This window comes from Oncorhynchus clarkii, chromosome 20 (genome assembly GCF_045791955.1).
Source record: "Oncorhynchus clarkii lewisi isolate Uvic-CL-2024 chromosome 20, UVic_Ocla_1.0, whole genome shotgun sequence".
Classification (NCBI taxonomy): domain Eukaryota; kingdom Metazoa; phylum Chordata; class Actinopteri; order Salmoniformes; family Salmonidae; genus Oncorhynchus; species Oncorhynchus clarkii.
Genome location: NC_092166.1, coordinates 26,891,275 through 26,916,892, shown reverse-complemented (window position 1 = coordinate 26,916,892; position 25,618 = coordinate 26,891,275). Strand labels below are relative to the sequence as shown.

The 25,618-nt window shown below is 44.5% G+C and overlaps 2 protein-coding genes across 2 annotated transcripts; one reads left to right on the top strand and one right to left on the bottom strand.

Moving 5' to 3' along the window:
• Nucleotides 1–456: 456 nt before the first annotated feature.
• LOC139376139 (tubulin beta-2A chain-like) lies at nt 457–9,874 on the top strand. The gene is made up of 4 exons (XM_071118379.1): nt 457–616; nt 1,069–1,177; nt 2,722–2,832; nt 8,419–9,874. The coding sequence occupies exons 1-4, from the start codon at nt 560–562 to the stop codon at nt 9,510–9,512; spliced, it is 1,371 nt and encodes a 456-aa protein (XP_070974480.1). The 5' UTR covers nt 457–559; the 3' UTR covers nt 9,513–9,874.
• A 5,223-nt stretch (nt 9,875–15,097) lies between these two features.
• On the bottom strand, nt 15,098–23,699 carry LOC139376138 (desmoglein-2-like protein). Its single transcript, XM_071118377.1, has 14 exons — nt 23,453–23,699; nt 22,417–22,542; nt 21,511–21,666; nt 21,269–21,410; nt 20,845–21,008; nt 20,567–20,701; nt 20,166–20,351; nt 19,473–19,747; nt 19,189–19,331; nt 18,785–19,006; nt 18,324–18,557; nt 17,833–17,960; nt 17,317–17,664; nt 15,098–17,181 (listed from the first exon to the last, which is right to left on the bottom strand). Exons 1-14 carry the CDS (start codon nt 23,498–23,500, stop codon nt 15,976–15,978), a joined length of 3,513 nt encoding a protein of 1,170 aa, XP_070974478.1. The 5' UTR covers nt 23,501–23,699; the 3' UTR covers nt 15,098–15,975.
• Between the last annotated feature and the right edge of the window lie 1,919 nt (nt 23,700–25,618).

Below are 25,618 nucleotides of genomic sequence, written 5' to 3'. Positions count from 1 at the left end.
AGTGATTAATAAGAACAAATAAGTAACCTGTTTTTGATGGGAACATTGTGGACGGTATAGTTGCAAAGCTCCAAACTGACCTCTATTGGACAAAATGTAGGTTACACCTGAAGCAGATTCAGGACTGCGAGGTACGTGGACAATGCCTTGGTTATATTGAAAGGGGGCGTATTTATCGACAATTAGGCTGTATTTCCTTAACTTGTAAACTAACAGCTAGGCCTATGCGCCACGTATTAGATTAAAAGTGCTTGGCAACAACCCGCATTTTGGCCCGGGACAGGGTGATGTCATGGAGAGTGATGCAGCAGGATCCTCATCCCGTCCACTGCATCAAACCGGTGCCCGCTGATAGGCTGGTGCACACATTTGGGATGCAGCACAGGTGTGACGTCACCCAATCAGCATCAACATGATGAGTCTCCCTTGGTTTACCGATCGCCATAAGAATGTAACAACTGCTGAGAGGCGAGAAACACAGTGGTCGCAACCAGGTTGAGGGCACTGTTGTTAGTTGAGACAAAAGGCTGCTATCTGCGTGCACCCAAAAGGCATCATCATGAGGGAGATTGTTCATATCCAGGCCGGGCAATGCGGAAACCAGATTGGTGCGAAGGTAGGTGTTATGTGTATATTTGTCTAGACGCAGAGGTTATTATAGAGCAATCGTTTTTTTTTGTTAGATGTTTACAATTTTGTCCCAACATGAATCGCACTACATTTTCCAAGAGAACAAAATCAGCCATGCAGTATTTTGGGGTCATGTTTTTGGAGGAATGTCTTGTGGAAATTAGTGTTTCATTTATTGGCAACTATAAGATGCCATTAGGTTGATTATGGGTGTGTTGCTTTTGGACTTGGGCTAGGAGCCAAAGGGTCTGCAGTGGTGTCGCGCACCTGCGGGGCTGGCGCGTCATGCTGTCGCCAAAAGGAGCTGCGCCATAGCAATAGACTACGCACAACGGCCGTCCAGTACTTTTCCATGTCTTGATCAGGTTATAGCCAGATCTCTTAGGTCAGACTATAAAGCATCACGTTTGCATGACCTATTCTCTGTCCCATTTTTAGTTCTGGGAGGTGATAAGTGACGAACATGGCATCGACCCCACCGGCAGTTACCAAGGTGACAGTGACCTGCAGCTGGAGAGGATTAACGTGTACTACAATGAAGCATCAGGTAAATACATCTCAATTTACTATCTAGATTGGTCTTTAAGTAATCTCTGCATGCATCTAAACAACAGGTCTAAGAAAATAATCAACCATAAACTGAGTGTACAAAACATTACAAGCACCAGCTCGTTCCATGACTGACAAGGTGAAAGCTGTGATCCCTTATTTAAGTCACTTGTTAAATCCATGTCAATCGGTGTAGATGAACAGGAGGAGACAGGTTAAAGAAGGATTTTTAAGTCTTGAGACAGTTGAGACATTGATTGTGTGTGTGTGTGTGCCTTTCAAAGGGTGAATGAGCAAGACAACATATTTAAGTGCCTTTGAATATTTAAGTGCTTTTTGGTAGTAGGTGCCAGGCGCACTGATTTGAGTGTGTCAAAAACGGCAGCGCTGCTGGGTTTTCACGCTCAACAGTTTCCTATGTGTGTATCAAGAATGGTCCACCACTCAAAGGACATCCAGCCAACTTGACACAACTATGGGAAGCATTAGAGTCAACATGGGCCAGCAATCCCTGTGGAACGTTTTTGACACCTTGTAAAGTCCATGCCCTAACAAATTGTGTCCGTTCTTAAGGCAAAGGGGGTGCACCTCAATATTAGGAAGGTGTTCCTAATGTTTTGTACACTGTGTGCTTTGGCCTTGCCCTAAATAAACTCAGAATAAAAACTATATTCCCTGGTGATGAAAATTGCAGACCTTTTTTGACTTGCAAACTCATGCACTGTAGGCCAAATTTTAAATTGAGAATGTGACATTGAGACCATAATATCTGTCTGGGTGCAGTGGGCCCTGTGGCAGGGCAGGGGAAATGAGGACAGCAGCAGGGACCTGTCAATCTCTTTCCCTCCCGGTCTCTCTCTTTCTCTCCCTGTATCACCTCGTTCTCTGCAGCATCATCTCTCTCTCCCTCTCTTTCTCTCTCTGGCTCTCTCTCCGTCTCTTAAGAGCCCGTCGCGGAGGGGTGGCATGTATATATCTGCAGTGAGTGCAGTCTCTGTAAAACCAACCCAACCCTAACGCTTGCCTTCTGTCTGCATTGGTCTGATTTTGTATTTTTATTGCCCAGGCATTTGAAGGTCATGGCCATGCAGAATCCCAACCTTTGTCTCTGTCTCTCTCTCATACGGAACAGTCAGTCTCCTATGGCAAACCAGCCAGACTGCAGATTCTGGGGCCTATAGTAGCCTACATGTCCTGTAGTTAGCACCGATCCTATTTCCTGTGCGTGCAATGCTAACAACTATTGACCTCTTGTTAACGTGGCTCTGATTGAATATCTACTCATAGAGAAATGCGCATAGCAGCATGATAAGATGATATGACGATAAGAGAGAAAATGTGTCATGTCTACTGGGAGATGCCATCTTGGTCTGAATGAATTCAGCTTAGCTCAGCCTCCTTGGACTGGAGCTAGCAGTTTTTCTGTGCTGCAGTCTGCAAGGGAGGCTGAGTGAGTGAGTGAGTGAGTGAGTGAAAGCGAGAGGGAGAGCCCATCCTCCTTCCCTCCCTAAACCTGATGTCCCTGCCTCTCCTCCCCCACAGGTAACAAGTTTGTCCCCCGGGCCATCCTGGTGGATCTGGAGCCAGGCACCATGGACTCGGTCCGCTCAGGGCCCTTCGGCCAGCTCTTCAGACCAGACAACTTTGTCTTTGGTGAGTAGTGGTTATCCAACCGGGTTCCAGATTGTTTTATGCTATCTTGCCCAGCCTGGTCCCAGATCTGTCTGTGCTGTCTTGCCCAATGGGTCATCGTCATGTCCTGTCAGCACTTCCATCCTCAACCCACAGCATGTCACGTCTGTGTCAGCATCCACTGTCATCTCCTCTGAAACCAAGCTTAGTTTAACTTTGACATAGATAGACGGTGTGTTCAGTGTGCAACTTTTCTGCAACAGCTCAGCAATGTACCAGGAAGGGAATGCAATGGTCGGCGAGCGGTTGTGTCAGGCACAGACAGCTAGCATGGTGCAGCAGAAAACAGGGCATAGACTGCTACTGTTGCAGTGCCCATCAAGATGGGGATATAGCGTTAAATCAAATCCACCCACGACACCTTGTCAATTCTACGGCATAAAGGATAGGATAGGCTACATTCCACATGTCACACCCTGGTCAAAGTATTTTGTGTTTATCTTTATTTATTTGGTCAGGCCAGGGTGTGGCATGGGTTTTTGTATGTGGTGTGTATGTATGGGGATTGTAGCTAGTGGGGTGTTCTAGTTAAGTCTATGGCTGTCTGAAGTGGTTCTCAATCAGAGGCAGGTGTTTATCGTTGTCTCTGATTGGGAACCATATTTAGGCAGCCATATTCTTTGAGTTTGTCGTGGGTGATTGTCCTTAGTGTCCTTAGTGTTAGTTTGCACCAGTTTAGGCTGTTTCGGTTTTCATTACGTTTATTATTTTGTAGTGTTTGTATTTTGATTCGTGTTTTACGTTTGTTTAATAAACATGGATCGCAATCTACACGCCGCATTTTGGTCCGACTCTCCTTCGCATCAAGAAAACCGTTACAGAATCACCCACCACAAAGGGACCAAGCAGCGTGTCAACAGGCAAGAACAGCCCAAAGTGGAGTACAGTATGGACTATACTTCTTGGGAGGAGATAGACAGGTGGGCGGTCGACCCAGGGAGAGTGCCGGAGCCAGCCTGGGATTCGATGGAGCAGTGCGCGGAAGGATATAGGAGAATGGAGTTTGCGAAGCAAGCAAGGCGGCGCGGACGGAGGCCCCATAGTCAGCCCCAAAAATTTCTTGGGGGGGGGCTCAGGGAGAGTGTGGCAGAGTCAGGAGCCAGACCTGAGCCAACTCTCCCTGTTTATCGTGAGGAGCCAAGGAGGAGACCAGAGCCGGTGTTGGAGGTGAGCGAAACAGAGACTGTGAAGGAGTTAATGGGGAAATTGGAGGAGAGAGAAATGAGGGAGTTGCTGTGTTGGTGTTTTAAACATGGAATTCGCCCGACGGAGCGTGTCGGGGATTTGATGGCACCTGGGTCAGCGCTCCATACTCGTCCTGAGGTGCGTGTTAGTCGGCTGGTGAAGATGGTGCCAGTCTCACGTACCAGGCCTCCTGTGCACCTCCCTAGCCTTGCACGTCCTGTGCCAGCACCGCTCTCAAGATCTCCAGTACGCCTTCACGGTCTAACCCATCCTGTGCCACCTCCACACCCCAGCCCTCCGGTAGCAGCTCCCCGCACCAGGCTTCCTGTGCGTGTCCTCGGCCCAGTACCACCAGTGCCAGCACCACGCATCAGGCCTACAGTGCGCCTCGCCTGTCCAGCGCTGTCGGAGCCCTCCTCCTCTCCAGCGCTGTCGGAGTCTCCCGCCTGTTTAGCGCTGTTAGAGCCTTCCTTCTCTACAGCGCTGCCGGAGTCTCCCGCCTGTTCAGAACTGCCAGTTAGCATAGAGCTGTCAGTTAGCATAGAGCTGCCAGTTAGCATAGAGCTGCCAGTTAGCATAGAGCTGCCAGTTAGCATAGAGCTGCCAGTTAGCATAGAGCTGCCAGTTAGCATAGAGCTGCCAGTTAGCAAGGAGCTGTCAGTCTGCAAGGAGCTGCCAGTCTGCATAGAGCTGCCAGTCTGCAAGGAGCTGCCAGTCTGCAAGGAGCGGCCAGAGCTGCCTGTCTGCAGGATGCCGCCAAAGCTGCCAGTCTGCAAGGAGCCGCCAGAGCTGCCAGTCTGCAAGGAGCCGCCAGAGCTGCCAGTCTGCAAGGAGCCGCCAGAGCTGCCAGTTAGCATGGAGCAGCCAGGGCCGCCAGTCAGCATGGAGCAGCCAGGGCCGCCAGTCAGCATGGAGCAGCCAGGGCCGCCAGTCAGCATGGAGCAGCCAGTCAGCATGGAGCAGCCAGTCAGCATGGAGCAGCCAGAGCAGCCAGTCAGCATGGAGCAGCCAGAGCTGCCAGTCAGCATGGAGCAGCCAGTCAGCATGGAGAAGCCAGAGCTGCCAGTCAGCATGGAGCAGCCAGTCAACATGGAGCAGCCAGAGCTGCCAGTCATCATGGAGCAGCCAGTCAGCATGGAGCAGCCAGAGCTGCCAGTCGACCAGACTCTCCCAGATCTGCCAGTCGACCAGACTCTTCCAGATCTGCCAGTCGACCAGACTCTTCCAGATCTGCCAGTCGACCAGACTCTTCCAGATCTGCCAGTCGACCAGACTCTTCCAGATCTGCCAGTCGACCAGACTCTTCCAGATCTGCCAGTCGACCAGACTCTTCCAGATCTGCCAGTCGACCAGACTCTTCCAGATCTGCCAGTCGACCAGACTCTTCCAGATCTGCCAGTCGACCAGACTCTTCCAGATCTGCCAGTCGACCAGACTCTTCCAGATCTGCCAGTCGACCAGACTCTTCCAGATCTGCCAGTCGACCAGACTCTTCCAGATCTGCCAGTCGACCAGACTCTTCCAGATCTGCCAGTCGACCAGACTCTTCCAGATCTGCCAGTCGACCAGACTCTTCCAGATCTGCCAGTCAGCCAGGATCTGCCAGTCAGCCAGGATCTGCCAGTCAGCCAAGATCTGCCAGTCAGCCAGGATCTGCCGAAACCACCAGCCAGCCTGGATCTGGTAGATTCATCAACCTGCCTGAGCTTCCTCTCACTCCTGAGCTTCCTCTCACTCCTGAGCTTCCTCTCACTCCTGAGCTTCCCCTTAGTCCCGAGCTGCCTCAGTCCCGAGCTGCCCCTCAGTCCCGATCTGCTCCTCAGTCCAGTGGGGTTCTGGGTGAGGACTACTAGGCCATGGTCGGCGGCGAGGGTGGACTATCCAGGGACGCGAGGAGAAGGGGCTAAGACATTGATTGAGTGGGGTCCACGTCCCGCGCCGGAGCCGCCACCATGGACAGACGCCCACCCGGACCCTCCCTATTGTTTTGAGGTGCGTTCGGGAGTCCGCACCTTAGGGGGGGGGTTCTGTCACACCCTGGTCAAAGTATTTTGTGTTTATCTTTATTTATTTGGTCAGGCCAGGGTGTGGCATGGGTTTTTGTATGTGGTGTGTATGTATGGGGATTGTAGCTAGTGGGGTGTTCTAGTTAAGTCTATGGCTGTCTGAAGTGGTTCTCAATCAGAGGCAGGTGTTTATCGTTGTCTCTGATTGGGAACCATATTTAGGCAGCCATATTCTTTGAGTTTGTCGTGGGTGATTGTCCTTAGTGTCCTTAGTGTTAGTTTGCACCAGTTTAGGCTGTTTCGGTTTTCATTACGTTTATTATTTTGTAGTGTTTGTATTTTGATTCGTGTTTTACGTTTGTTTAATAAACATGGATCGCAATCTACACGCCGCATTTTGGTCCGACTCTCCTTCGCATCAAGAAAACCGTTACACCACATCCTATTGTATATGCAGACTTCTACACTATAATATTTTAGATCATGGTAATGGTACTCTTGATCATGCTCAATTAAGCTGTTATTATCCACTGTAATTGTCCACTCTTAACAAACTGGAATTGTCTCTCTCAATGGAAACTGATAAATAATATGCTCGGTGCATTTGCTTGTTAACTGGTTAACTGACTTTTCATGCTAACTGATGTGTATTGCTACAGTTGAAGTCGGAAGATTACATACACTTAGGTTGGAGTCATTAAAACTTGTTTTTCAACCACTCCACAAATTGTTAACAAACTATAGTTTTGGCAAGTCGGTTAGGACATCTATTTTGTGATTGACATAAGTCATTTTTCCAATAATTGTTTACAGACAGATTATTTCACTTATAATTCACTGTATCACAATTCCAGTGGGTCAGAAGTTTACCTACATCAAGTTGACCGTGCCTTTACACAGCTTGGAAAATTCCAGAAAATGATGTCATAGCTTTAGAAGCTTCTGATAGGCTAATTGACATCATTTGATTCAATTGGAGGTGTACCTGTGGATGTATTTCAAGACCTACCTTCAAACTCAGTGCCTCTTTGCTTGACATCATGGGAAAATCCAAAGAAATCAGCCAAGACCTCAGAAAAAAAATTGTAGACCTCCACAAGTCTGGTTCATCCTTGGGAGCAATTTCCAAATGCCTGAAGGTACCACGTTCATCTGTACAAACAATAGTACACAAGTATAAACACCATGGGACCACGCAGCCGTCATACTGCTCAGGAAGGAGACTCGTTCTGTCTCCTAGAGATGAACGTACTTTGGTGCGAGAAGTGCAAATCAATCCCAGAACAACAGCAAAGGACCTTGTGAAGATGCTGGAGGAAACGGGTACAAAAGTATCTTTATCCACAGTAAAATTAGTCCTATATCGACATAACCTGAAAGGCCGCTCAGCAAGGAAGAAGCCACTGCTACAAAACCGCCATAAAAAAGCCAGACTACGGTTTGCAACTGCACATGGGAAAAATATTGTACTGTTTGGAGAAATGTCCTCTGGTCTGATGAAACCAAAGTAGAACTGTTTGTCCATAATGACCATTGTTATGTTTGGAGGAAAAGGGGGGGGGATGCTTGCAAGCCGAAGAACACCATCCCAACCGTGAAGCACGGGGGTGGCAGCATCATGTTGTGTGTGTGTGTGCTTTGCTGCAGGAGGGACTGATGCGCTTCACAAAATAGATAGTTTTCCTTTCTCATGATGCCATGTGGATATATTGAAGCAACATCTCAAGACATCAGTAAGGAAGTTAAAGCTTGGTTGCAAATGGGTCTTCCAAATGGACAATATACCCCAAGAATACTTCCAAAGTTGTGGCAAAATGGCTTAAGGACAACAAAGTCAAGGTATTGGAGTGGCCATCACAAAGCCCTAACCTCAATTCTATAGAAAATTTGTGGGCAGAACTGAAAAAGTGTGTGAGCAAGGAGGCCTACAAACCTGACTCAGTTACACCAGTTCTGTCAGGAGGAATGGGCTAAAATGTACCCAACTTATTATGGGAAGCTTGTGGAAGGCTACCCAAAACGTTTGACCAAAGTTAAGCAATTTAAAGGCAATGCTACAGAATACTAATTGAGTGTATGTAAACTTTTGACCAACTTGGAATGTGATGAAAGAAATAAAAGCTGAAATAAATCATTCTCTCTACTATTATTCTGACATTTCACATTCTAAAAATAAACTAACTGACCTAAGATGGGGAATTTTTTATAGGATTAAATGTCAGGAATTGTGGAATTGTGGAGTTTTTAAAAAATGTATTTGGCTAAGGTGTAAGTAAACTTCTGACTTCAACTGTAGATGTGTATTAGCACACAAAGGTGCGATGTCTCTAACACAGGTTCACCATGGGTCTTTCAGGTCAGAGTGGAGCTGGTAACAACTGGGCTAAAGGCCACTACACAGAGGGAGCCGAGCTGGTCGACTCTGTCCTGGACGTAGTCAGGAAGGAGTCTGAGAACTGTGACTGCCTCCAGGGCTTCCAGCTTACCCACTCCCTGGGAGGGGGCACCGGCTCTGGCATGGGCACCCTGCTCATCAGCAAGATCCGCGAGGAGTACCCGGACCGCATCATGAACACCTTCAGCGTCATGCCCTCACCCAAGGTGTCAGACACTGTGGTGGAGCCCTACAATGCCACCCTGTCAGTCCACCAGCTGGTGGAGAACACAGATGAGACCTTCAGCATCGACAACGAGGCTCTCTACGACATCTGCTTCCGTACCCTCAAACTCACCACGCCCACCTACGGAGATCTCAACCACCTGGTGTCGGCCACCATGAGCGGGGTTACCACCTGCCTGCGCTTCCCTGGTCAGCTTAACGCTGACCTCCGCAAGCTGGCTGTTAACATGGTGCCCTTCCCCCGCCTGCATTTCTTCATGCCCGGCTTCGCCCCTCTAACCAGCAGGGGGAGCCAGCAGTACCGTGCCCTCTCCGTGCCCGAGCTCACACAGCAGATGTTTGACGCAAAGAACATGATGGCCGCCTGCGACCCTCGCCACGGCCGCTACCTCACCGTGGCCGCCATCTTCCGCGGGCGCATGTCCATGAAGGAGGTGGACGAGCAGATGCTGAGTGTGCAGAACAAGAACAGCAGCTACTTCGTAGAATGGATCCCCAACAACGTGAAGACGGCCGTCTGCGACATCCCGCCCCGCGGCCTCAAGATGTCTGCCACCTTCATCGGCAACAGCACGGCCATCCAGGAGCTGTTCAGGAGGATCTCTGAGCAGTTCACCGCCATGTTCCGCCGTAAGGCCTTCCTTCACTGGTACACCGGAGAGGGTATGGACGAGATGGAGTTTACAGAAGCTGAGAGCAACATGAACGACCTGGTGTCTGAGTACCAGCAGTACCAGGACGCCACCGCTGACGAGATTGGCGAGTACGAAGAAGACGAGCTGGAGGATGAGGAGCAGGATGTCCAGCAGCACCATGATGTCCGCCACTGAGGGATGCCGGGTAGAAGCAGCACAGCAGTCTGTATGTTATATCCACCAGTCATTTTAAATTATCGATAGTTATGGAAGGATAGAGGCGCAGATGAGTTATCGTCGCGTCAAGATATATTATAGCTGTTTAGCCTGAAAACTACTACTAGTGCATTTTCATTGTTTCGATTGTCTTGAAGACCATAAGTGATATTAGAAACATAACAATTATGTGAGTATTTTAAATGAAGTCATTGGTTTTCCAATTCATGCTGTATCAATGTCAATAAAACAACAATACAGTATTGTCAAAAACCGAGTTTTGTAACATTTACCTCAGAATACATTCTTTGTCGTGAAATAAAATGGTGCTGTCCTATGAATATCTGTAGGCTTTTTTTCATGGGAGTGCTAATCGTATTCAGCAGGTGAGATACAATGAACACTCCAGACTTGGAGTAGGTGTAACCAAAATTCTGTAACTCAGTTCTCCATGCTGTAGTGATGATACTGGATGAAAGAGATGTTTTCTGGTTATAAAATGCAAGGTGAATGGTATTACCATACCCCAAGAAGCTTACTACGTTTATAGTCTTGTGAGTGTCCTGGGTCATCATGACTGTGTGTCTGTCTGGGACAGGAAACACTTCCTCAAAGACTCAGAGAGAGAAAAGGAATATCTGTTTATTCCTCTTTATCATGTTTTGATCTGAGAGCTAGTAAATCCGATTAAGGGCTGGCCAGACTTGGCAGCTGTTAGAGTATAGAGTTAAATGTGTGGAGAAGTAGAGCACTCTCCATCTACAAACGTATACGACCAACATCTTACAGACTCGCACAACCAATGACGACATCATTAGGGCGCTCTTTCAATGCCTCAATATTTTGGCTAATGAAGAAAATCAAAGTACCAAGGTTTGAACATATAAGCCTAATCAGATCTTCACATTGGTTCAGCACAATATCACACCTTTATTCAACCTGTTCAATTTGCTTGATATCATTTACAACAAAGTCCTTGGTAGAATATGAATTGCAAGGCTAGAAAGGCTCACTGCCAAGAGTTTTGACTTACGTTAGGGGTACAGTAAATAACGGTTACATTTTTCATTGTGCTGAGGTCCATAAATACTTGAAGACTGAGGTATTCTGCAACTGAAGTTCTATTTTGACAGACAACGTCTAAAAAGTCTGACCAGGAGGAATGCTGCCAGTGTTCAAGTTGCCAACGTGTTAAAATGAGGTCTTATATTTTCACATTCAGACAACTGGGCGGAAGATGCTCTTGTCAAATACATCATACATTGAATGAATGTGTGGCTACCAAGGAGGACCTATCAGAAACGTATTCATTAGAAACCAATAGGATCACCCAAAACGACAGGTTAGGCCAGGGTGAAGTTATGGTTAGAATTGAGCCGGGGTGTGGACTTGAAGTTAGGGTTAGAGTCACGGCTAATGTTTGATATGCCAATGATGACACCTAGTGGAGTGTTACTGCAATTGAATATCTGCTCTGGACTCAGGCTTTGAAGCCAAACAAGTAATAAGACTCCAAGGAAGAGAATATTCCCTGAGATAAACCGACTTGTTCTTGTATATTTTTCACAACATTTCCATGGAAATATTTCGTTACGTTCTCAGTGCCTTTTGAGATGCAGTGATTAAAAACCACTCAAAGTCAAATCAAAGTTCACGGTTGTGTACGCAGATTTGAAGATGTTATCGTGGGTTCAGCGAAATGCTTGAGTTTCACCTGTATTGTCTTCTGCGCCTGTGCGTTGTCTCCTTCATCTGAAGCTATTTTGTGAAAAACTATTGCCGTTGTTCTTTTTGTTGCGGAAGTGTATGTTATTAATAATAAGAGTTACCTGGAGAAAGTCGGACCTCTCTGAAATGAAAATGGATGGCCCTCCCTTCAGCAAAATATATTACAACCAAACCCTCCCCTATTACTGAAATAATAATTAAAACATACAGTGAATAGCAGAGAACATGCCTACCGTTTACCCTCACTTCTAGGACAAACCAGAAACTTAGATAGGCCTATGCACTTTTAGACATTGTTCTTCGCCCTGTAAGTATTTGCAGGAATTTTGATAGCTCACAGGGCTGCGGGCCAGAAGGTTGTGGGTTCTCAGACCACCATGCACCACGCACAAGAGTAGTGGTGGAAATATCTGCTTTACAATAAAAGCATTGCATGAATCTATCATTGTATTTGCGGGTCTGTGAAAAATGAATGTATTTCTACGTCATTTTACATGGCTAGAGACCTTAGCAGAATATGTTTTTATACCACACAAATTACCGAAATTACAGGCTAAGAATGGACAGAGAGATAGGCCTATGCATTCATCTTATCATCTTTCTCCAATGCCAAATCAGTTCTGTGGCATAACCCAACGGGAGATGGTCACAAGTGTTTCCTTAAAAACGGTCTGCTAAAAGATCTTATATTTTAAAGAAAGGGAATCGCTCAATCACATGATAGCGACAGAATAAGATTACTTTACAAGCAAAGCACGTTTTTTGTCTCCTCGGCTGTAGAAGGTTGTGGCTCAGCCAATGATTGTCATAGAATCTTAACGAAGATATCCACATATATGCATTCAGAGTCATGTCTTTCCCAGGTATTTAACAGTTGGTTGCTAGCATAAAGCATCATGGACCAAAGTGCTGTTATAGATCACATTATATAATCAAATATATTTTATTTTATTCCAAATCTTAAGCTAACAAGGTCAGGCGTATGCTTTTTGCTATGGCATTATACCCATAACCTCTCATACCCACGCCCCTCTCTTCCTGGTTTTACTTCACTGACATACAGTGCCTTGCGAAAGTATTCGGCCCCCTTGAACTTTGCGACCTTTTGCCACATTTCAGGCTTCAAACATAAAGATATAAAACTGTATTTTTTTGTGAAGAATCAACAACAAGTGGGACACAATCATGAAGTGGAACGACATTTATTGGATATTTCAAACTTTTTTAACAAATCAAAAACTGAAAAATAAGGCGTGCAAAATTATTCAGCCCCTTTACTTTCAGTGCAGCAAACTATCTCCAGAAGTTCAGTGAGGATGTCTGAATGATCCAATGTTGACCTAAATGACTAATGATGATAAATACAATCCACCTGTGTGTAATCAAGTCTCCGTATAAATGCACCTGCACTGTGATGGTCTCAGAGGTCTGTTAAAAGCGCAGAGAGCATCATGAAGAACAAGGAACACACCAGGCAGGTCCGAGATACTGTTGTGAAGAAGTTTAAAGCCGGATTTGGATACAAAAAGATTTCCCAAGCTTTAAACATCCCAAGGAGCACTGTGCAAGCGATAATATTGAAATGGAAGGAGTATCAGACCACTGCAAATCTACCAAGACCTGGCCGTCCCTCTAAACTTTCAGCTCATACAAGGAGAAGACTGATCAGAGATGCAGCCAAGAGGCCCATGATCACTCTGGATGAACTGCAGAGATCTACAGCTGAGGTGGGAGACTCTGTCCATAGGACAACAATCAGTCGTATATTGCACAAATCTGGCCTTTATGGAAGAGTGGCAAGAAGAAAGCCATTTCTTAAAGATATCCATAAAAAGTGTCGTTTAAAGTTTGCCACAAGCCACCTGGGAGACACACCAAACATGTGGAAGAAGGTGCTCTGGTCAGATGAAACCAAAATTGAACTTTTTGGCAACAATGCAAAACGTTATGTTTGGCGTAAAAGCAACACAGCTCATCACCTTGAACACACCATCCCCACTGTCAAACATGGTGGTGGCAGCATCATGGTTTGGGCCTGCTTTTCTTCAGCAGGGACAGGGAAGATGGTTAAAATTGATGGGAAGATGGATGGAGCCAAATACAGGACCATTCTGGAAGAAAACCTGATGGAGTCTGCAAAAGACCTGAGACTGGGACGGAGATTTGTCTTCCAACAAGACAATGATCCAAAACATAAAGCAAAATCTACAATGGAATGGTTCAAAAATAAACATATCCAGGTGTTAGCATGGCCAAGTCAAAGTCCAGACCTGAATCCAATCAAGAATCTGTGGAAAGAACTGAAAACTGCTGTTCACAAATGCTCTCCATCCAACCTCACTGAGCTCAAGCTGTTTTGCAAGGAGGAATGGGAAAAAATGTCAGTCTCTCGATGTGCAAAACTGATAGAGACATACCCCAAGCGACTTACAGCTGTAATCGCAGCAAAAGGTGGCGCTACAAAGTATTAACTTAAGGGGGCTGAATAATTTTGCACGCCCAATTTTTCAGTTTTTGATTTGTTAAAAAAGTTTAAAATATCCAATAAATGTCGTTCCACTTCATGATTGTGTCCCACTTGTTGTTGATTCTTCACAAAAAAATACAGTTTTATATCTTTATGTTTGAAGCCTGAAATGTGGCAAAAGGTCGCAAAGTTCAAGGGGGCCGAATACTTTCGCAAGGCACTGTATATAGCATAATAACCAATTCAATCTAAAACACTGAGGAAAATAGAAATTTCATCAATTGCAAATTACATGACCCTCCACTAGACTAGACTTAAACAACACTAAACCCTCCACCTGACTGAAATTGAAAAACAATGAGCCTCCCCCATTTTCCTCCAGGGTCCCATTCTGTCCCTGCCCTAAAGTAACCTGGCAACGCTACTTGCATTACTCCTTTGTTGCCCATTGCTTACAGCAACAGTTGAGATTGCTCCCCCCCTTCTCATTATATTGTTCTGTATTGTGAATCCAGCACTATATCATGCACTTCAGGTCCATGCACAGTAGCAAGTCAGAACTGGTTTCAAACATCCTTATCGAATCAAATAGATCTATAGACCTAACATTCTCCTGGTAATTCACCTGTGATAATATTGTACCTGTCAGACTTCCGTGGGAAACAACTCTGAAAGATCAAAAGATACTCCCATTGCATTCTTGGAGGGGGTGGGAGGTGAGTCAATATTTCACTGAAGACTGGTAAAGACATGTAGTCCTCTCTTGTAGAGTCCCCTTTTGTTTTTGTGGATGAGCAGTGACAACGTCCGAGATTACATAAGGTACAGTGCTTTGCGAAAGTATTCGGCCCCCTTGAACTTTGCGACCTTTTGCCACATTTCAGTCTTCAAACATAAAGATATAAAACTGTATTTTTTTGTGAAGAATCAACAACAAGTGGGACACAATCATGAAGTGGAACGACATTTATTGGATATTTCAAACTTCCCAAAATTTTGCACGCCCAATTTTTCAGTTTTTGATTTGTTAAAAAAGTTTGAAATATCCAATAAATGTCGTTCCACTTCATGATTGTGTCCCACTTGTTGTTGATTCTTCACAAAAAAATACAGTTTTATATCTTTATGTTTGAAGCCTGAAATGTGGCAAAAGTTCGCAAAGTTCAAGGGGGCCGAATACTTTCGCAAGGCACTGTATGTAAACATGTTGAGGTGTGATACAGGAATGATACTATAAAACGGGATTTTCCACTCTCTCTCCCCAGAAGAACCACGAACAGTACCGGGGTAGGAAGGATCTCTTTCCAGCCACACGACTATAACATATGGGTCAATATTAAACCTTTACACATGACTAACAGAGCGTGTATGTTATCACTCAAGTTTTATTGTTACTCTCAAAACATTTGATCAAACTTTTTGATACAGAATGAGACACACAGCAGGAAAATCCCTTATATTGCCACAAAGCATTATATGTGAAATAACTGGCAAAAAAATATCATTAGCATTAAAAGCAACATCCGTGTGATACTTTAATGCATATCAGTGCATAATAAGCCAACCTCATGGTAAATATCCTACGTAATCTCTATTTTTATATTGCATGAACGGAAAAAAATATATGCAACAATTTAAAATACATTTTCTGTAAATTATATTAACTTGGCATCAATAACACACTTTTTTTTATCATGGGATAAGTTAATGCATGTGAGGCCAAACAGCAAAAACAAGGCACTATTTGGCTTAAAATGTAAACTATTTACAATAGAAAAATAGGATCTGTTTGAGGGGTCCCACACTTCTATGTCACAATATTTTAGTATGTACCGTTTGTACAACTGTAACATTGGAAACATTGGCCTACTCAACTATGAATTAGATCAATAATTGACCATCCCAGAAAGAAAAGCTAAATCAAAGATACAGAAAGATTTTGTTACCTGAACAATTAATACATCATCCACCACAGCCACAGATTTATCAACTCATCATATCAAGGATGAAATACCCGCTGGTAATCGTAATAAAGCCCATCGCTCCAGTAAAAACTAAAATCATTATAAAACAGTAGTGTTAACAGTCAGTAGACGTATTCATGAATCATTTCAGACCAGCAGAGAGCACCAATCCCTCTGTCTCTCCCTTGACTGTTGTTTCATTGACTAAAAAGAAAACATCTCTTTTAAACCCACAGTGACTTGGCTGTACTGTATGTTTTCAAGCAAATGTGAGGTTGTTTTTCTACGCTATAGTACTGGTCTCAGTGTATTTCTCAGTGACAGAGGATTTCTTCTCTTGCACAACAGCGGTGTGGCTCCTGCTACGTGGTGCAGCCGTGGGCATGGGTGTGGTGGTGACTGTGACAGCAGCAGCAGAGGCCTGATTTGACCCCTTCAAGCCACACAGGGAGCTAGAGGTCAAGGTGGAAGCACCCCTCTGACCTATCACCTCTACACTATGACCACCTGAGGAAAAGGTGGAGGATGACCCCTGGTCTCTCTGCAGGGTGACCTGGGGTGCCCATAAGCCTGCACTGCCCCCTACTGCCGAGGCTGGCCCGGACCCGCTCTCAACAACCAGCACTTTCCTAGAACCCTGTGAGAAGCTTCCTCCTGGCGAGAGATGGCCTCCTCCAATCATGGTCTGCCCTGCCCCCTGTAGAATCTGGCCTCCCTGCGTAATGGTTTGGCTCGTCTCTGTAATAACGTGACCTCCCCCAGTAATAGTCTGGCCGGCTCCCTGTAAGAACTGGCCTCCGCCCATAACGACATGACCATGGCCTCCCCCACCACCACCCACCCCCATCTGCTTCTCTACTAGCAGCATACCCTGAGAACCATTGAGCCCTCCTGTCTGCACCATCCCCTGACCGGTCCCTACCCCCACATGGCCTACCGCCTGCTGGGCATGGACATAACCACCTCCTCCTCTCTGCTCCACCAGCAACAACTGGGGCTGAGGCTCCACCATGTACATGGTGGGGGCAGCGGCATAGTACATGGTGGGCTGCTGGATGAGGACGGTCTGCCTGGGGATCACCATGTTCTCCTGGATATGAGACCTGGGGATGGTGACTGATCCCTGGTCCCGAGTAATCAGGCTCTCCTGTAGGGGGACGGAGGGGATGGAGGTAGTGACGGAGGTGTTCAGGGTATTGACATTGAGAGCAGTATTTCTGCTGACCTCTGTGTGAATGGATGTGGTAGGTCTAGGACGAGTGGGTGACACAGACACATTGACAGTCTCCGCCTCCATAGCTATCGACCCCTGGCAGATCTGGGCCAGGGTCTTGAACTTGTGCCCCAGGTCGTTGAGGAAGTCCAAGTCATCATCAGCCCCCAGTAGACTGCAGCAGCCCACAGACCCTACCGGTGACCCCTGACCTTCATAGTCGTAAATCAGCAGGGCATCTCTCTGTTGGTCGATCTGCGCAGTGTGATTGGCTTTCTGCAAAGGTAATTTGATAGGGACAGATTTATTAAGACAATGACTGAATTTAATCAAAATGGCTACAATAACACTGCCCCTCAACTCATATGTCAAAGGAGTAGTCCAAGAAGTTGGATGATGTAAGATACTCACTGCAGAGTAGTACTCCTCTAGGACTTCCTCAGAGAGTGCCATCCCGTCGTAAGCACCAGCAGGTAATCTGGAGAACATTGAGTGTTCATGATGTTCTGTCATGATTCCTCCGCCCATGCCATAGTCCACCTCTAATCTGCCACTGGGCTGGTGGAAGCCATGGTACTGTTGGTGCGCTCCTATGAACATTGAGGATGAGGTGAAGCCGTCCCCTGACACGCCTCCTGCTGCTCCTCCTATCTTCCCTACTCTTCCTATGAATCCCGCATTTCCCCCGTACTTCCCTACATTCACAGTTTTGATGGGGCCATGCTCCAACTCCACGGGAACGTTCAGGAGAGGAACTTCCTGTGAGGGGGAATGCGTGGGTCAATCAGAGGAGGCAACTTCAGAGCAATACACATTTTAACTTGAGCCATAATGGAACATAACATGTATTTCCAAAGATCATTCTTATTCACTAACTCTAGAATATTTCCATGTCATCCATTGGCAGTGCCATTATGTATAAAATACCTTGTCTTCTCCTTGTCCTTCAGTGTGATATGCAATCAGGTGTTCTTTCGTGTCAAACGGGATGGGCTTAAAGTCTCCAATGGCCGCTGCTCCTCCACATAGACAGAACAGCAGCAGGAGAGGAACCACTGTGAACCCACATTCCACATTTCAACTCATGGACACAAGACAAAAGCACAAGACATGTTGCTAGGTGAGAGGCCTGGATGTCTTCCCACTGGGCACAGACGTCAATTCAACATCTATTCTACGTTGGTTCCACGGTAAACGATGTTGATTCAACCAGTGCGTGCCCTGTGGGTTGGCTTAAAGGCCTGTTGTGGACATGACTCATTAATGACTTGTCTTGGCCATCTTACTAATCACTCAAAGCATGCTGAAACAGGTGTAGTTTTACGAGCATGATGAAGCAGTCTCTCCTTCCTAGATTCTTATCAGGTAAGCAGTCTGAGGAAGCCAATGAGTATGAAGATAACAGAGGGCCTACTCACGCAGCAACAGCAGGAGGCCTAGGAGGAGCAGCAGGATGGCAGGCGCTCCTAACGTGATGTCAGTGCCCGTCCGCCGCTCGAAGCAGACCTTATTGACCTGATCACAGGTACACACAACCACGTTCAGAACCTGGGTGTTAGCACAGGCCTTCCCCTGCTGGTCACTGATCTCCACAGCAACCTTGTAGTGACCTGGCCACATATGGGCATGGTCTCGTAAAATGGCAGTGGTGGCTAAAAGAAACATGAAAGGGAAAATAAAAATGAATTATACAAATTGTAAAATTAAATCTATCAATCAAATCCATTAAAACAAACAACAAGATATAATTTAAATTCAGTTTAAGACTGCACTTTTAAAAACAGGCTCAACAAAATAACTCCAAAACAGTCCCTTAGTGAGAAGCTTGTCTATCTGCTTCCTACATGCCAAACCTAAATGTCCTCGACTAGGCTGTTACCATTGAGGTGCTCCACCATCCACTTCTGTTTGCTGTCGTCCTGAATCACTCTGAACTTGAAGGGAGCTCCGTTGGGGAAGGCATCCCCATCCACAGCCGTGACGTACACAGCGGTATCCCCCAGACACATGGTTGTAGTCGTAGCTGTCAGCGTGGGACAGTGGTCGTTAAAGTCTTCCACCTGGATGGCTATTGTCCCTGTGGCCGTTTTGGATGGCAGATCTGGACACCAAAAGAAAATACAGAATTAGATACAGACCTGACTTGTTCTCTTTTAGCTTCTTGTGGAGCAAAGGTCCTAGAGTGCATCTCCAACTACAACTGTTCTGGGTAGATTTCTTGACTTAATTCCATATCTTACAGAATTGCATTAGGACCAATTGATTATTACTATGGGTACTTGCCTGTTGTGATGGCTATTATCTTGGCATAGTATGTTCCATTGACCAGGTATTTGGACTCCCGATCAGGCAGTTTGTTCAGCTTGATCTCCGCTGTCTTTTCATCTATGATCAGCCAGTGGTCTTCGTCATATATTTTGGCATACCTGAGAAGATGATCATGACAACGGCACGCGATCGGGATGAACTTAAGGATTCTTTAGTACTGTATGATGGAGATTAACACAACATCACACCACATAATCTTCAACCCCAATAAAACAATATGAAAACATCTGGGACCTCACCTGACATTAGTAGCGATCTGTAATGTGTCGCTGTCGATGGCTGTGTAGGTAGTGATAACCTTGTTAATGGTGACCAAGCTGGAGTCCTCAGAGATGGTCACCACTTTAACCGTTGGCTTGAATTTGGGGCCCTCTTTCTGGTTGATCACATTGATCTTGATGGGGTAAGCTTTTCCCATATCCTCTAATCCTTTGGAGGAGCCAAAGTAGTACTCTGCTTTGTTGGAAACACGTATAGCAAGGTTGAGCACTTTCAGCTCCTCATAGTCCAGTGCCTTTAGATTCAAACAAAAGGGAACAAACAGTAGAATCAGTCAAGTGATACAAACAATGTTGGAATAAGGTGAGAACACTAGTAGTTACAACCCGCTGGGCACAGACGTCATTTCAACATCTAGTTTTGATATATAGTACATTTGGTTGAGCTGTCAACTAACGTGAAATCAACAATAAATGTCTCCATGCCATTGGATTTAGGTTAAAAGTTATTTATTTTTTTAAAAATGGAAATCCAATCAGTTTTCCATGTTGATTCAACATCATGACATTGCATTTTTTGTTGTTGAAATGAAGTGGAAACTATTTTGATTCAACTAGTTTTTGCCCAGTGGGGACACTGAAGCTGGAATTCAATCTAAAAGAGAATGTTAACTGTCCTTCGGTTCAATTCTAGCCTCAGAGTCAATCTCTTACCTTGGTTATCCATATAATGCCTTCGTTGGTCTTAGCGTCTGTGGTGATGTTGAAGTAGCCGGCCTCATTGCCTGTGATGATGGTGAACACAGACAGCCAGTTCTCAGTGTACATCAGATCCAGATCAATGGCTTTGATCCTCAGTACTTCCACACCGACCGTGTTCTCCTCCACACTGCCCTCGTACTGCAAACACACATACACTCTTCATAAAGGTCATACAGCCCAGGAACATATTGCAGTGAATTCGGGGAGTCCAGCAACTGTCAACCCAACACCTTAGCCAAGGGATCTGAACCTATTGACGTTAGGTGTTAGGTTAAGGTTGCTACAATATAATAAATATAATTCCCTATTATGCTGAATAGAAAATAGAAAAGTAGTGGAGGTTTTGTCCTTACAGATTCTTTCTCCAGGGTGGGGATGTTGTCATTGATGTCCAGGATTTTAATCACAACTTCTGCTGTTCCCGTGTTTCCTCCGAATGCTCCGTTCATGTCTGAACCTTTTACAGTCAGGGTGTAGGTGTCTTGAGTCTAGACAACCAGGAAATACAATGGAGCTTACAGTCACTTACAGTTACTCAAATATTGACAAAATGGCCACTGAAAGTGTCACATAGATGCTCACATAGATGCACTGTGTACTGTATAATAGTATACCAAGGCATCTCTCTCACCTCTCTGTCCAGTGTAGTCCTGCGAACCAGTATCTCTCCAGTCTGGTAGTTGATGGCGAACATCTTATCTGAAGCACTCTTCTCCACTATGCTGTAGTAAATCTGAGAGTGTAGAGTGTTCACTTCATCCGCATCTGTGGCAGTCACTTTCATGACAACGGTCTCTGGAATTGACCAAGGGGAAGGTTTACTTGTGCAGCACAGCAGTACTATACTGTGGTATTATTACTATTCATTTTACTACTACTACTACTACTACTACTACTATTACTACTACTATTGTATCACTACTGTCACTATTCTACTGATTACACTGGTACCAGCAATAATAGTACAACAGCTGCTACAACTTCAACCATTACCACTACTCTGACTACCAACTCTGATAGAAACATATACAATAGTTGGAAACTACTGTACATGCCTGCAGCACTGGACTCATTGACGGATCCAGATTGGCCAAAAACGAACACTGGTGGGCAGTCATTCTGGTCCTCAACAAAAATATTCAGTTCAATGTCCTTCTCTGCACGGCTTCCATTGTTGTACTTCGCTACTCCTAGTAACTAAAAGAGACCATGATAGAACAACATATTTTGTATAAATTTCTTACATTTTGAGCACAAGCATTCCACGCCTTGGATTAGATTTTAGTGGGTAGCTTACATGGTAGGAAGCGATCTTCTCTCTGTCCAGAATGCCGTTGATTCTGACAAGGCCTTTATCTGGGTTGACGGTGAATAAGTTCGCGGGGTTTTGGTCTGCACCGATCCCGGTCAGTGAGTACGTCACTCTTGACTTGTACTGCTCATCAGAACGAATCTGGCACAGACACACATTCCAATCAGCCAAGATAGTAAAACACCATTGTTATTGTAATAGTATTCATATAGCAGCCTCATTTGTCCAAAGAAAAATGCAGTAACATGAGGCCCCTTTCAAACACTTCACACGTCTATATTTATACAGCTGGATTATGGTCACCAAGAATGACCCTAAATGCAGATACAATGTGTTATAAGCATCGGGGGAATAGCTAGGTTGGTACACTACAATGCTATAATGTTATTTTATTGCCAAAATGTTTTTAGTTTTTTTTCAATATAGCTTTCATGTCAAGGTATAGGTATGTAACTATAGATCAATGAATTGTATGTCTGAGTTCTAGAAAAGCAGGCATACAACAATATTTGTTGAGAGACTTCATATTTAGTTTTTAGCCTGAACCATTCCTCAGCTAGAATGACTGTACGTGCCCACACATTGGGCTTGTATCTCTGAGCAGCTTGTTCACAACACATACATCTTTATTTTTATTACTTGTTAAACGAAACCTCATTCTCTGAGCAACTGTATTAGTATAAAAATAATAAACAATATATATATATATTTAGCATACAATGTAGCTCAGTATTTGTATTGTTCATTTTACAGTATCTTTTTGCTCGTCTTTATCAAGGGTGCCGATCATTAGACCTGACTGTATGTCATGCTCCAGACAAAGGCATGGTTTTATGGTAGTCGGAAACATCTGAACCACTCCACGAGTTTGACAAAGAGACGAGCTCATACCTTTGCGATGTACTCCCTTTTACTGTAATCTACATTCTCCTTCAACGTTTTAGGAGGAATGATCCATTCTCTCTTCTGTCTTCTCAGGTTCAGCCCGCCGCTTTCTACAGCCGCCACACATATAAACTACAGAGAAAAACACAACAAATAACGTTGACTCCTCATTTAACATTACGGCAATAACACTGTAATACCAATGTATCTCTTCTAAATCACGCAACACTGTACAAGTTGTACAAAAACGTATATTTTCTAGCACAGTAGTTATAGCTTAACGTAACTAAGTGTGCTGTGCACAGATCCATGTCATGATTGTTTCCTCGGTGTCTGTTCCACTTTGTACAGATTAATGTGTGTGGTTTCTTGACAGGCCAAATTATAATTGCGTGTTTAGGCCTGTTCATAATGAAAACCATATGACATGCATACTTAAAATTATATAACTTTAGGCAATTAGGCCAATTAGTTTTCGTTCACTATCACAAGGCCTACAAAAAGAAGCTGGATCTATTCAGTTTATGAAAGAAGAAAACATATTACGTATGCTGAGGACCAATGAAAATATCTCACTAATTAATTTCACGACGTTTAAAGGAGAACGTTGTAATAGTGATATCACTGTCGATAGTGGGTGTCGGTATCATTTTTGGTTTTCAAAATCTGAGCTAAAACTGACATTGACCAGATGTGGTCTGGCATTCTTTAGGCTATGACTCCCTGGAGAACCACTACGCAGCTAAACGCTTTTTCTTCTCATGTAGTCGTTGTCACTTGCACGCAAACAATGACAGAGAAATTGCAATTAAATGACGGGATATAGAGTAAGCACTCTCTTCTTGTCGGTTTAAGGGATGGCTACAATGCTAAAAAAGAAAACGGTAAATTAATTCGAGATATAAACTGTATTGTCGAGATTGACGCTTAAATCTACTTGAGCAGTGCCACACCCCAAAAAGAGAGAACTGTTATAAATGTTAGGGTATATATATCATTATCAACACCTGTTACGATATGAAACGTATTATTCTTTACTTACCGTTAGTATGAACGGCAACAATATAACAACAGTTTCTATACGGGCCATTGCAATTCAGTAAAACGTTCCCCTCTTGAAGTACAATCCGCTTTAAATCCGCGGTTAGTATTTTCTATTCTGCATTGGACTTTGGCCTCTTCGAAGGTGTAGACACAACTTTTCTGAGATTATACCAACTGCAATAGGCGGCGCCTCGACGAGTTTCACCACAGCACATATGCTGATTACAAGAAACGCCAATCGAGGCGAAACTAGGGAGGGAATATGTGTGCACAGTCCCGACAGGGAAAGCTATTATTATTGTGTTGAAAATGAAATATAAACTATTACAATCTCATGTACAACACGCATCACAATATATTGACCAACATTGTTTTGATTTCTTTAGTAGTCCAAAACTGCAGCTAATGCATCCACAATCATTAATATTCTATAAAATGTTAGGACACCATCTTGTGTCCAGTGCTTTCTCATTCAGGTGTAAAACCTCATTCAGGGATGTGAGATTCCCAAATCTCTGTTTCTGCTAGGAAGGACTACACTCAGAACTTGAAAGACACTCCTGATGTTTACATTTTCAACAGTCTTTAGCCTGGTAATAAATTGATTAACCTAGTTAAATATTATTGCAGTGTGCCTGTCTGTGTGTGTGTGTGTGTCTGTGAGAGAGAGACAGACAGACAGACAGACAGGCACAGATTAAGAAAGTGTACTGATAAAATAAAACAATTCCACTTTTGCATATGTTGCCAAATTACAAGGAACTACTTAATGGTCTTTGGGGAGTAGGGCGGGTGATTTCATCTTTCATCTGGACTGATAAAACCATGGGTTTATTATGGGTGCAGTCTGTCTTCATACAGTAAAAGTCCATCAGGTCCCTTTATGAAAAAAATGCATTCAGAGTGCAGTATAACTGCAGTACACTGTAGTATAACTGTAGTTAGAGTGCAGTATAACTACAATTCAACTATCAAACACTCCAGTTATTCTGTAATTACTGCGTCCAAAATAATACAGTCAACTGCAGTTACTGCACTTTTACTGCAATTTCAAAACTGCAATCTTTTTTTTTAAGGGGTGGATTGCACTGTGTGGATTGGGGGTGGATTGCACAGTGAGACACGGTGTCACGCCCTGACCTTAGTTATCTTTGTTTTCTTTATTATTTTGGTTAGGTCAGGGTGTGACGAGGGTGGTATGTGTGTTTTTGCTTCTCTAGAGTTTTTTGTATATCTATGGGGTTTTGGTTTGTCTAGGTAAATGCAGGTCGATGGTGGCCTGAATTGGTTCCCAATCAGAGGCAGCTGTTTATCGTTGTCTCTGATTGGGGATCCTATTTAGGTTGCCATTTTCCATTTTGGTTTTGTGGGTTATTGTCTATGTGTAGTTGCCTGTCAGCACTCGTGTCTTATAGCGTCACGGTTGTTTGGTCTCCTCGCTATGACGAACGTGACACACGGATGCTAGGGATGTTGCAATCACAACCAAGTGAGAACCTAAGGGAAGGGAGAGGGAGGCAGGATGACAAGATAGAAGGGCAGGATGACAAGATAGAAGGGCAGGACTTCTACAGAAATTATTATTCAATGTTTTTCCTTAATGTGCATCCTGGCCGCCCTAGGCTAAACCAACAAATGTAGAAAAGACCCAGTAGGCAAAATTATGTCGACAAGAGGTCTAAAATACGTATTTTCCAGACGTTTAATTTTGGTTTATTTTATGTTCTGAATGAAATGTGAAAATACTTATTTTGTGACATTGGAAAGATGTATTTTAAGGATGTTGAAATCAGGTTCATTTTCGGTTCTGAATGAAAGTTTAAAAGATGTCCTTTATAGATGTCTATTTTTTTACCAAATCAAGGTCGGTCCAGACCGGACCAAACATAGATGTCTAAATTGCTACAGGGAGACAGGATGGACAGCTGATCATCCTCGCAGTGGCAGACCACGTGTAACAACACCTGCACAGGATCGGTACATCCGAACATCACACCTGCAGGACAGGTACAGGATGGCAACAACAACTGCCCGAGTTACACCAGGAACGCACAATCCCTCCATCAGTGCTCAGACTGTCCACAATAGGCTGAGAGAGGCTGAACTGAGGGCTTGTAGGCCTGTTGTAAGGCAGGTCCTCACCAGACATCACCGGCAACAACGT